The sequence below is a fragment of the Branchiostoma floridae genome, chromosome 13 (genome assembly GCF_000003815.2).
Source record: "Branchiostoma floridae strain S238N-H82 chromosome 13, Bfl_VNyyK, whole genome shotgun sequence".
NCBI lineage: Eukaryota > Metazoa > Chordata > Leptocardii > Amphioxiformes > Branchiostomatidae > Branchiostoma > Branchiostoma floridae.
The window spans coordinates 18,997,779-19,011,435 of record NC_049991.1 but is presented as its reverse complement, the minus strand read 5'-3'; the positions used below and the strand labels follow the sequence as shown (position 1 = coordinate 19,011,435).

General features: G+C 43.2%; 1 protein-coding gene across 1 annotated transcript; it reads right to left on the bottom strand.

Annotated features, from left to right (window-relative positions):
* Window positions 1-703: 703 nt before the first annotated feature.
* Window positions 704-8,777, bottom strand: LOC118428607 (protocadherin Fat 4-like). The gene is made up of 12 exons (XM_035838709.1): window positions 8,544-8,777; window positions 7,245-7,341; window positions 5,987-6,184; window positions 5,206-5,434; window positions 4,638-4,740; window positions 4,288-4,384; window positions 3,707-3,855; window positions 3,243-3,305; window positions 2,555-2,878; window positions 2,056-2,152; window positions 1,813-1,916; window positions 704-889 (listed from the first exon to the last, which is right to left on the bottom strand). The coding sequence occupies exons 1-12, from the start codon at window positions 8,688-8,690 to the stop codon at window positions 704-706; spliced, it is 1,794 nt and encodes a 597-aa protein (XP_035694602.1). The 5' UTR covers window positions 8,691-8,777.
* Between the last annotated feature and the right edge of the window lie 4,880 nt (window positions 8,778-13,657).

Sequence of the window (13,657 nt, the reverse complement as noted above, 5' to 3'; positions counted from 1 at the left end):
ACCTGTGAAATAGTGCAATGTGTGTTAAACGATTCGTGAATAGTGTCATCAGGCTGGTACGTCACTGAATGAAGAGACGATTCGGTGACCTTCTTCAGGGCAATTCTGATTGATTCACATTGTACTGCAGGACAGGTGTCGCTGCTCACAGTTCAGATTACGTTTTGTGACGGGTGCATCTGAAGTCTGAGCAGCGACACCTGTCCTGCAGTACAATGTGAACCAGTCAGAATTGCCCTGAAGAAGGTGACAGACGGTCACCAAAACGTCGGTGAGAATAAAGCGATGGTTGTGTAAAGAGTCACTTTAGTCTCTAATTGATTTCATAGATCACAAGTAAGATGTCTAGTAGCGTGATGCATATTTCTAGCATGCTAGACAGGTGTTCATGGCCAGAAATCAAACTTCAAATCATTAACAAAATTTAGACGTGGATATTTCGAAGTTATCATATCAAAATTATCCTCCGAGAGACATATACCAGGTGTAACTGTAGTCTGTAAGAATTTTCCAGCTTGTTTTAAAGTTTATTATTTTTAATTATGCTACACATGTGTCGTTGGTGACTTATTTTCGTTTGATGTCTTGCACACTTTTGGCAATACGTTATTAATGCACACATATTTTGGGTGCTGTGGCGTCTTTTTGTTACAACTGACAGATTCAAGCCTGTATCCGATACCAGACTGAAACCACTACATTGTCACCTATTGAGGAAGCTTGTGCAGTAATTCTGATATGATCTACTAACCGCGGCGGTGGCCTCATTAATACTGGCCGTGTACGTAGCCGGGTTGAAGACGGGAGTGTTGTCGTTCACGTCCATGATGCTGACTGTGGCTGTGAAAATCGCTGACCCTCCTCCTCCATCCGTGGCAGTCACTGTCACCTGAAATATTTCAACATCTTTATTGACTTACTCTATTGGCAATCACCAAACCTCTATTTTGCATGAGATAGCTGTCCAGCCACCTAGAACATTCGAACATCTTTATCATATTTATCAAATTTTTACACACACAAAACACGACAGAAACATGTCTGTCCTTGGTGCTGAACACAGTTCACAAACAAAAATATTTCCTAGAAGAATGGTAAACTCGTTATTTGTCAGTGCCACTATAGACCATAACAATTTTGTGATTATGGGCCATCACCAAAACTATACCTAAAAAGACTCAACATCTCATTTGACTAAAGTTTTACACATACAAAGCACGCCTGTCCTTGGAGATGAACACATTTCACACACAAAAAAACATGCATGTCCTTGGTACTGACCACAATCCACACAGGAACATGCCTGTTCTTGTTGCTGAACACAATTCACACACAGAAACATGCCTGTTCTTGGCGCTGAACACATTTCACACACAAAAACATGCTTGTCCTTGGTACTGACCACAATCCACACAGGAACATGCCTGTTCTTGTTGCTGAACACATTCCTACACAAAAACATACCTGTCCTTGGTGCTGAACACCATCCATACACAAAAATATGTCTGTCCCTAGTGCTGGCCACAATCCACACACAAACACCCTTCCCCTTGGTGCTGAACACAATCCACACACAAGAACACGCCTGTCCTTGGTCCTGAACACAGTCCACAGACAAAACATGCCTGTCCTTGGTGCTGAACATAATTCACAAACAAAAAATGACTGTCCATTGTGCTGAACACCATCCACACACAAAACATGCCTGTCCTTGGTGCTGAACACCATCAACACAAAACAACAGCATAATGGGCTGTACAACAAACTATTGCAAGACCAAGCACAGAATGAAACTAGTGAGAAATTATGCACCCGGTAGACTTTGTCCTGTGTTTCGTAGTCCAGAGCGGTGGCCACTTTCAGTACGGCCGTATCGGGATCCAGCGTCAGTACTTGCGTTGTAGGGACGGTGACGTCTAAAAGGAAGAACAATTGTTGTTGTTGTTCCAAAATCCGGTCGGCAGCTTTATCGTCAAGCACAAGTACAATCGCAAAGCATGCTTTTGGGTCATACAAAAAAAATTACGTTGCCACATCATAAACATGTACACTTACAGCCCAATGAATATGTGAGTTCCCCCTGGGTGCCGTAGTCGTTGTCCACTGCCGTCAGTGTAGCGATGGTTGTACCGATCGCGTCACTCTCTTGAACCTGTGGAATTAGATACCAACAGCTGTAATTGCATTGGATGATCAGAATAATGTGTGTCTCATGCCCTTCGTCGCCTAGCAGGTTTTAAAAATATACATATGCACAGCGGTGAGATAGTTTGTGCCAAACATAGTAGATAGAAAGGAGCAAATATTCAGGTAAGCATTATTTTGAAACTACATGTAAGTTGTACAATTACCCACATAAAGGTGCTGTTAGTTATTGGTTTTGACCTCATTTGCACATATGCAACATTGGATGCAACCGTCTTGAAGTGTAGAACTCCCCGAATGCAGGTAACGTTGGTTGTTTTAACTATATCTATTTTTCAATCTGCCAGATGTATTACAATAGACAGTTTTGAAGAGATAATAGTCTGAGGGAATCAACTTCTAGCGTTACCTGGCTAATGAAGGGAGTGGTCAGCGCACTGAAGTCCGGGTTCTCGTTGACAGGGTTGATCTCCACCTCCACCGTGGCCGTACTGGTCAGCTCTGGCGTCCCTCCATCCATGGCTTTAACGACCAGTGTGTAATGAACATCGTCCAGGTCCGGCGAGTCTATGTTGATGACTGAGTTGATTTCCACGGCGCTGCTGTTGAGCCTGAATTTTCCCGCCCCGTTTCCCTTGACGAAGTCGAATGTGATGGAACCCGTTCCCTCAGAGTCGGTCATGACGAACGTCACCACGTTTGTACCCACATTCTCGTCCTCGTTGATTGACACCTGTCAACACGTTTGAGTTTAGAAACACAGAAAGATGGAATGCTTTTAGTAAAGGCTTGCATGTGGCTAGGCTGGGTAGACGTTGGTGCACACCAGTGGATCCAATAGAATTAAACGCATAAGTATTAATACTTTGACTTTGGTTTTAAATACTACACTTCACCGATGTGTCAGATTTTTGGTGTGTTCTTACCTATGGCTAAATTCTCAAGGAGATATGACATCCAGCAATCTTACAGATCCTATTGCAAACTTGGCATTGAATATCACTAGAGGAATATATAATTAACAAATGCGTAAAGTTAACATTTTTCAAAGAAGAAGTTGTCAATGGGCGTAAATGTTTAACGGTAACACGGCATACCTGATACAGTGTCTGGTCAAAAGATGGCGCGACATCGTTTACATCCCCAATATTGATAGTCACCTGAAAAACATAACATAAAACTCTTCATTACGGTACGGCAACATCAGCTAATGACCTCAACCGTAACTAGAAATCTAGAACACCTTCAACAAATCCTCGGCTCAAATTACTGGAATGATTTTCGGGAAGACAACTAGCAAAGGTGCGTTCGCACCTATTTTCTCACCCCACTAACTCTGCGATAAATTGAAATAAACAATAAACTATAAAGTAGACATTATTTCTGAAGTACAGGTAAGTGGTAAGAGAAAACTATTTGTTCAGACATGTAGAGGCGTTGCTCCTCTTGTCCTCGGTTTCGCAACTCTCCTGGCAAGTTGACATGCGCATGCCTGAATGATGTACTAACAATTCCTTCTAACTCTAGGTTTACATGAGTTGCACAGATGAAGTTTACGTACCGAAGCTGTGGCCGATGCCGATGCGCCGTCCTGTACAATAATGGTCATGATGTACTGGGTCAGTGTCTCGAAGTCCAGCGCACCGATAACTTCGATTCCGCCGGACGATGTGTCGTACACAAACAGGCTATCGCCGGCCGAAGGAGACACTGGAATAGAGACGAAGAAAACGTCAAGGACGCACTTTATGTGCATTTATAATGCAAATGTATTTCACCGTAAAGGCACTGTGGCATTGGAAAAATAGTCGTCTATTGATTTATTCCGTTGCCTCTCTCTACAAGGATTTTGTGACAGTCATCTTTGCTTCAATAGACTGTATTGCAATAGAATTCAATATAAATTTACATGTATATTGAATTCCATTACAATGCGCAATATTGATCCAAAGACGCATTTCCAAATTGGCATACGCTCTCGATGAGCATAGTTTTGTGTTTCGTAAAAGGTAGTTTTCTGTTTCCTTTTTTTGCCATTTTAGTTGTGGCATTTCGCAGGACTTGTTGGACTCTTGACACGAGAAATTTCCTAGGATCAAAATTTGGCATAGGAAATTTTATCGTAGAGATATATGGACGAACCTGATGTTGTATAAGTGAGCTCCCCGTCCGTGCCGCTGTCAGGGTCGGTCGCCTGCACGGTGCCGACGGTGTCTCCGATTCCAGCATCTTCATTGATCTGTATGTAAGAAGGTGAAAACAAATATTCGTGTAAGACCAAATGTAAGCAGCCTCCAATTCATTGTTCGTTACAAGTAGAAATACTTGTCCTATTGCACTTAACAAATGTACTTTCATTCATGTGATACTCAGGCACTAGTACCTTGTATTACTCCCTGTACAATGACTATAGATTATAGATTATAGACTTAGTTTTTGAGAAAGTTACTATTTGTTTTAAGAATAAAGGTTTAAAATGATAAAGAACTTACCGTAAAGGTGGCATCTGCTATGGTGGGCGCCGTGTTGGTGTCCGTCACGATGACGTTGATAGTCGTGGATCCGGTCAGTCCGGCCGTATCTCTGTCTACCGCCCTGGACGACAAAAAAAAACATCACGTCACAGGAGAGAAAGTATTTCAGCGCGTACACATTCAGATTTCAACATCTCAGTAACTATCACCATCAACAGCATATATACTAGTATCACATATCCTTTCGAAGGTAACACTGGAAAATAGAGCTCTCAGACTGGTGTTTGAATGTGGCTATCACATGAAATTAGTTCCAAAGTATATAATTTTCTGTTTATTAAGTGCTAACCTAGCATATCTTAGAATATCGGTGTTGCTGACTTAAAACTAGCTCTTCGTTCGCTGAGATTGCAGTACCGTTTGAAGGATATCTCGTATATGACTTACATGGCTCATATCAAAATGCAGCACATGTCTTTATTTACCAAAGATTTGTACTCAGAATTATCTGCTATTGATGTCTAGAGATGGATGGATTGTACCCTGTATCATGAATTGAAAATAAATGTAACGCCTGAACACTCACTGCAGAACCAGCGTGTAGCTCGAAGGGTCCGTGCTCAGGTCGATGGTAGTGGCCAGCTCCACCACGGGGCTGGTTGTGGTATCCGTGCCGGTCTTCAGCTGGAACTTCCCGAGGCTGTTACCCGTGAAGATGGTGGTTGTCGTGTTGTCTCCATCGGCGTCAGCTGTCAACATGGTGACGATTTCGGTGCCGGCTGTGTCGCTCTCGAACATCTGTGCGATGTACTGGCCTGATGACAAGAAACCGGATAGTGAATAAGCTTCAAGTACGAGTTGAACAGAGACGAGGGGCGACACAGGTTATCGGGCATTTACGACCCTCTGCTGTAGCCACGTGGCTCCAACGTCACGTCCGGAAGCTACAGTATGCGGGTCCATTCCGTGAACAAGGCTGACGGAGTCGGCCGAAAATTTGGGGTCCAAATCAATTTTTGTGTTGGTTAGTTAAAGTTTAGTTTATCCATAATGTCATTTACCAACACAGATGTTATTTAACAACAACAACTTTTATGCTAAGAGTTGAAAATGAGATTTTTTTCCATGACATTGCTTTCAATCTTTTTTGACAAAACCATCCTGGACTAGTCTAACAAGATTCATGCCAGTGATCAGTGGCAACAAAAATAGTGTAAGGTAAAGCATCACTTCAACAAGCCACCTCACAACGGTATAGAAAACAGATTGTTGCCTCTAGCTGAATCAAAATCGTTAAGTTCCTAATTTTAAGTACATTACTAAGAAATGAATGTTTGCCTGCAGCATATATTTTCGTTAGAGTATACCATTGTCGAAGTACGGCGTGTTGTCGTTCTCAGGTGTAATGGGCACGGTGAATGTTGCCGTTGTCGTCAGTCCTCCGCCGTCCTCGACAGTGACGATGATCTCGTACTGAGGGTCGTCCGTCTCGAAGTCAGGCGGCCTCGCCAGCGTCAGCTGTCCGGTGGTGCCGTCGTACACAAACAGGTCCGAGGTAGGGGACACTGGGCAAGACATATTTGTCCTGAGTATTCGTATACCGTATATAACTTAAACATATACAGTTCGTATGTACGCAACAACCCAGAACGTTATTGAGATCCAATATGATCTACGGAGAAGAGACTGACTTTAAGCCTGGGGCACAACCCACCGTACGTGCAATTTGTCCGTACGTTTTTTGTGGAGGCCACGTCCGCCACGTATTCCTGAAAACGTGGGGAACGACTGGCAAGAGCAGGGAGGGAGTACGTCAACGCACGTCACTCGCACGTTTGCGCAAGGTGTACGTACGTGGTCTGCACGCCACGCCTGGTGGAGAGCGGTTGCGTTCATCGTTCGTTGCGCAAGTGGTAGGTGAGTTGCACGAGCGTACAACGTTCGGTCTCTGTGCGAGTGCCACGTTAACGTATGCAGGCCCTACTTACACGTGCTGCTTACGTACGGTTTCCTCACTCACTCGCATGGTGTAAGTGCGTGCAAGTGCGATGAACGTAAGTTTTTCGGAGATGAATATATAGGACGACCTTTCAAGGTCCTAGCGGCTGCCTCCAGAAGTCCTAGCAGCTGTCTCAAGGAAGATGCCACCCATTCCACCGCAGAGACTCCGGATTCTGATGCTGCAATAGTAACTACAAGAGCACTTGACCGTGAGAAAACTTTAATAAACTCACGGAGCCAGTGCATTGTGCGCCCAATGGCTGTACTGGCACGTACGGAGGGCGAATCCGCAGCCCGAACGCAGAGAAAGTTCTGCATGCACTTAAATTTCTACGGCGCGTCTGCGTGCTCCCAAATCCGTGTGATTCGCCACGTGTTCGTACGGAGACGGTACTTACCACTTACGGATACCAAACTATTGCCCACGTTTTGGCACATAGACAGCACGCACTTGCAAGTACGGCGGGTTGTGCCCCTAGCTTTAGCTATGCATTCCGTGCAATTTATGTTCCGTATGCCGCTACATGTATGTGTACAGTATCAAACTCATTTCTCATTTTCATCAACAAAAACTGTGTGCAACTAATCTCTGGTTTTGCAATGGCCTAAACAACGTATCTTTACCTGTGTAGGAGAAGGTGAGTGTTCCGTACGAGCCGTAATCTGCGTCTGTCGCTATTTCTGTCGTGATGACTGTTCCTGCCGCGGTGTTTTCTGCCACCTGAACAAAACATACGGCATTAGCTTAATAGATCGAGGAGCACACTCTAACGAACTTCGAAAGCCAAAAAATGCGGTATTGGTGGATTTTAACAGGAAATTGTCAATATCAAGAATCAACTGTAATTGTCCATTATGATATAATTGTTAATATCTAGAATCAACCGATATGGCTATTTAGCGGAAGTTCGCTCTTGTATTCATAGCATATATATATATGTTTGAGTGTCATTATGGTAAATACTACTCGTAATCGTATACAGTTAAAGCCCAAACTGAGAACCTATAGATTATTTAAGGATGCCTACTGTACAGAACATTATGTTAAAAGGAACCTGTGTAAAAGCCAAAGATCCCTCTGTGCGCAATTCCGAGCAGGGATATTACCATTGTACATTGAGACCGGACGGTATCAAGCAATACCTGAGGATAATAGAATCTGCACAATGTGTAGCCTGGGCGAGGTAGAAAATGAGGCACACTTTCTTTTTTACTGCCCGTTTTATGACGACTTGCGAGAAAGCATCTTCTGCAAAATGTTCGACAAATGTCCAGAGGTCATCTGGGAACGGGACGAATTCAGAATTAAGTGGTTGTTTGAAAACGGGGTCTCCGAAATTTCTAACTTCCTACGCAAAGCTTGGAACAAAAGAAGAAGGCGATTATACACTTGAACTCACAACCTGTCCACTTATGTACAACTACTACTGTACTACATGTATTATGTTTTCCTTATTTTCTGTATAAACTCTGCTCTGTTTAGCTCTGCGGAACCCTTGTTTGATGGTTTTGATTAATGTGATTATGATTTGATATCTGGTCTGTTACCCGATTTGTATAATGGTTTCCGATTATGTTCCTGTCTACTATTATGTTTTTCCTTATCTTCTGTATAAACTCTGCTCTGTTTAGCTTTACGAAACCCTTGTTTGATGGTTTAATTTTGGTGATTATGATTTGATATCTGGTCTGTTACCCGATACCGATTATGTTCCTGACGTTCTTTCATGTTATAATATCCTTTGTTCAATTATGATTTGTATTGTGTGTGTCTTATAAGCCCACGTGGGCTGGGCGTTCTAACGCATGACACGTTAATAAAATTCATTCATTCATTCATTCATTCATTCATTCATTCATTCATTCACTACTCGTAATCGTATACAGTATCTTGTCTTGTTTTTTTGTGCATGTGCTACTCACAGGTGTTGGGAAGAAATTTGGGAAGAAGAATGAAGAAAACGCCGGAGAGTTGGAGTTGACCAGGGTGACGTCCACCCTGACCGTAGTCGTGGCGGTCAGCTCAGGTGTTCCTCCGTCCGTGACCTTTATCCCCAACAGGTAGGTCATTGGGTCAGTCGTCAGGTCAAACACAGTCGCCAGTTGGATCTCGTCATTGTTTGTTCCCGCGATGGCGAACTTGTTGTTGGTGTTTCCGCCTACTATAGAATAGGTTAGAGTGTCACCCTCCCCTCCCTCTGTGGCGGCCAGGGTCCGGACAACCGTGTTGGCTAATGCGGTTTCTAAGATGGTGTCTTCGTACAAGGTTTGCGCAAAGGTAGGGGCGACGTCATTAACGTTAGTGACACCAAGGGTGTACGTAGCGCTGTTTGACAACGCTGATGGGTTAGTGCCGCCGTCCGTCACCTGTGTGGGAGAGATATGAAAATAAATATTAATGAAAATCTTTCGATTCCCTCTGCTTTATATCCCTGTACATGGTATTCAATACATGTGTCGTCTTCAACCTGAAATGGTAACAGTGCGGTCGGTAACAAAAAATGCAGATAAAACTATTAGAACTAGAACATCTTTCTTACCGTGATGGTAAGGGTGTACAAAGCGAATGTCTCTGCGTCGAGAGAGTCGATCAGTACGACCACACCCGTGGAAGCCACGATATCGAACTTGCTGCCACCGTCATCTGAAATATGATCATGGGAGAAAAAATGTCATTGTTTGATTAGCAACAGAAAATACTTATAAGTAATGAAGAAACCACTACGTCACTAAAAACAATTGCCCTGGTCTATCATTACCAGACATCGAGCCCAACTGCTCATTCCAGGTATGTACAATACACTTATTATAAAGAAGTAAATTCCTTTCTGTTCCTATGTAAAGGGGAAATGGTGATCATGAACCTAAAATCATAGAGTTGGTCGCTGACGTGTCTCGTGGGACAAAAGTTGATGAGACACTTTATGTATGTTTCTATAATACAAAAGAAAAAAAAAGCGCTGTTTGTAATTTTTCTCTTATCATATTTTTGGGCTTTTTGATTCTATATATGTACAGAATTGTAATGTTCTACTTACTGTCGGCCGACAGAGAATACGTCAGGTCACCATCTGCCCCGTCGTCCGCATCACTGACAGTGTAGACAGTCGAAGGGAGGACAGTCGTTCCAATAGACGTGTCCTCGGACACAGTGCCGGAGGTAGGCGAAATACTAATGCTTGGTGTGTTGTCATTGATACCAGTGATCTGTTGTGACCAGAATGTATTTTAGCCATAGTGGTACACATTGGCATGATAGAATTAAAGGGGAAAACTGATTGGAAGAGGCAGGGGTCTTGGGATGTTTGGATGCTTAACAGCTTCCCGTAGAAGTGTCTTGAGCTTCAACTTCGACTCAATAGTAAAGGTACATATTGTAAACTACGGTATTTGGCACGCATGAGCACGTGTCTCAGTTGAGTAAGACCCAAGACTCATGACGAATGGACATCCGCTATTACTGATGCTGGCTACATACTTATTATGTTTCAGTGTTACTATTTGCAAATTAAGCAAACGTCTGTCCCAGGGCAAACCCTTCTTTAATCATGTCGCTGAACGTTTTAAAGAGTTTGCAGGTAAGAGTACTAGTATCAAACAGACAGATTTGTAATTTATAGTTGTGGAGGAGGAAAGTATCTATCATGTATCTAATATCTTTATCTCACCTGGATGATAACGGTGGCCGTGACCGTGTTTGCTCCGTCCGACACGTCCACCTTGACTTCATACTGGTAGTTGATGGCATTCAGCGTGTCGTAGTCAAGAGCGACGGCGGTCTCCATCATCTCAATGGTGGTTGTTGACATCTCAAACTCAGGCGTTGTGCCGTCGACGCCGCTGATGATGGTATACGTCAATGTGTCTCCCGCGTCTGCGTCAGTGCACGTTAACGTCGAGACTGACGTTCCTATAGGGTGTCAAGAACGGTGAGGACATGATCTGAATGGACGACAATGATCTGCCTGGATATAGTTACAGTAGAAGCCACTTAATTGCACAACGGATAAAGGCACACTTCTGTTAATTGCATGGAATACCAAAATCCCAAACCGGTGCGGTCTAGCTGGATAACTTCGCATTGTTGCACCACACGGATAATTGCACGAAATAAGCTGGCAAATGGGATGTGCAATTCAACGGCTTCTACTGTACTAGCAATGCTATTGTGTTTGGGATGGGGTGAGGGTTGGGGTGATCGGCCCGAGAATTAGAAAGACAAAAAACACCTAGGTGTCCTTCATTTGAGCACGCAGACAGAGTTTGACTGAGTTCTGCAAATGAGTACATGTATGTAAGACTTGTTTTGATTTAATCGTGATACAAAATTACCTTGATATTCATGCTAGCTATTAGAATTGTGATCCCATAAGGGTGACTGCTGCCTACGATCCGTGTTGCGAACTATCAATTGTGCGAGTTATATTCACCTGAAGCCATGACAAATATTGTTCATGTTTAAAATAAAGGCTCTGCAAAATGCTTCTTTAACTGAAATAAATACATAAACAGACAAACAGCAGTTCTGTCTTACCTGTCGCAGTGTCCTCTGACAGCGAGACGAAGTAGACACTCGGGTCGCAGATGGGTACGTTGTCGCTGGCGTCGGCTACAATCACTGTCACGGTCAGAGTGCCGGTGTTGCCGGCCTTGTCTGCGGCCGTCACGGTGATGGTATGGGTACCGGCTTGGCCGGATAGGGACTGTGCCACGTTTATACCGGTAGGAGTGGAACCGTCTATAGCATAGTAGTTGCTGTCCGCTCCTGAAAAAAAATCAGGATACAAAGTTGCAAAGGACGGAAATGCACAGCAATGAAACAATAAACTTTGTTTTATACAAAAAGTATAACTACTTCACATCGTATGATATTCCGTAGTTATTTGAATACACTCTCAGCATATTGTATTGGCACGAAAAGATAACCCCAAAGGTCAGGTAGAAGAAGTGGCAGGTCAGAGTTGGCAGAACTACTCATAAATCAGACTGACAGTCTATAGAAGAGGCCACTAACTCACGTTGATGTATTATTCATGGTCTATTTGCTTTTTTTTTTGTTCATAGGGTTAGGGTTAGAGTTGTGTTAAAGTTTGGTTTGGTTTGATACAGTGATGGCATTCAAATACACGTTCAACAAAATATATCGATGGGGGTTAGACATCCAAATTGATCCATTTCGATACATACAAAATAACAAAGCTTTGGACTGGACACCAATATAATGACCATCTCTTTTAATACTTGCTTGATACATGAGTGTATACTTCAAAATAATTTCTAAAAAATGTCAAACCTGAGAGTGAGTAGGTTATGATGTCTCCACTGTCCCCATCAGTCGCTGTCAGCGTGCAGCCAGTGAGTGATATCGCAGACCCGATACTGGCGCCATCGCTAACACTACCGGTACAGGTTGTAGGGGCAAAAGTTGGCGATTCGTCATTCACGTCCACGAGTGAAACAGTCAGTGTGGACGTGGCCGTGAGAAGTCCGGTTCCGTCATCGGTAACCCTGGAAAAAAACGGCAGTTGCATTGGAATTCTGTGGAACCATATTTTCAGATCTCCGCCCAACCACTCTATCAATTTTTATCTTTTGAAGATATCATAAACAGTTTGTAATCAACTGACACTGTATAAAGTCTTGAAATTATCAGTACCGACTAAACTATTGATTGAACTAGGGTTTGATGTACCAATGTCAATATGTATGTAAGAGAAACTTCGAGTCTATAGTGTATGTTGAATCTTTACTGAAGAGGGCTTTGCCCAATAATCTTTAGAAATTGAAATCTCGGATTCTTCTGTCGATTATTAGGAAAGATAAGCAGGCAAACAGGCACTTGTCGGTGGGCTCGGCTATCTGTTTGCCTGACCTGCACATGACTTTTTTATGGTGAAGGGGGGGGGGGGGGGGCGATTTCGCCACGCGATCTCACTCTCACTCACACAGAAATCGAAATAAAAATGCATTAATCTACCATGCTTTCTCGTTTCACGGGTCATATATTGAAAGGTTCAACTCATCGTCGAACAAAGAACTTATGGAGAAGAACCACAAATTGGGACTTACACGATGGTGAGCTCGTACGATGTTGGCGCAGTGTCGAAGTCTAAAGCGGCAATGGTCTCGACGCTCGTTCCAGAAATGGCGAACTCCGTACTGGCAGGGTCTACAAACGTGTAAAGTAGTTACATGTATGTTAGTTTTCAACACTAAGTGTGTCACTAGTACATGTCATCCATGTGTAACTGTTACAGACTAATATTAAGATGGTAATCAACTTTAAATCAGACCAACTGAAAGAATTAAGTCAAAGACTTACCTTCATGGCCCCATCGTTCACTCTCGGTGCGTAATCGGTTATTGCTCAATTTCAAAAATAAATTTCTGGGGACCAGCAACTGCCACCGATCTTATGTTTTTCACCAGCCTTAACCTGTCCAACCATATATTGCAGCCTAACAATATCAAATCTCGTCAAATACCATCAGGTATGTCGATTAAAACATATATCTATCTGCCAAGCTAAATTTACTAGACGGATAGCTTAAAATGATTTATGGAGACTCACTTATTGTGTAGGTCAACGACTGCCCATTATCTTGATCGAACGCTGCATCCTGCAGGTTGTAGATGACCGTTCCGGCCGCCGTGGTCTCCTGGATTCGCACGGTCCTGGGCAGGGACCGGAACTGCGGCGCTTCGTTCACGTCGGCGATCAGGATCGTAATGTCGACCGTAGCAAAAGTGGGATCGTTATCGTCATCTGCTCGGAGGGTCAGCGTGTACGATGACTGCTGCTCGAAATCCAACGTCAGTACTGACAGGTCAAGGGTCACCTGAAAGCAGAAACATTACTTAGCCATTAGAAGAGAAAAGGATTAAAATTTACGATCCAAAAAAACGTTCAGTGTTATTTTCTAGCGGCAAAGACTGTTTTTAAAGGAACATGCTGTTTTCTCTGCATATCACTCAGATCTCACAAGACAGAGTATAGTAGTTGAACATGTACCAGTGAACGAATACCAGTGTTATAG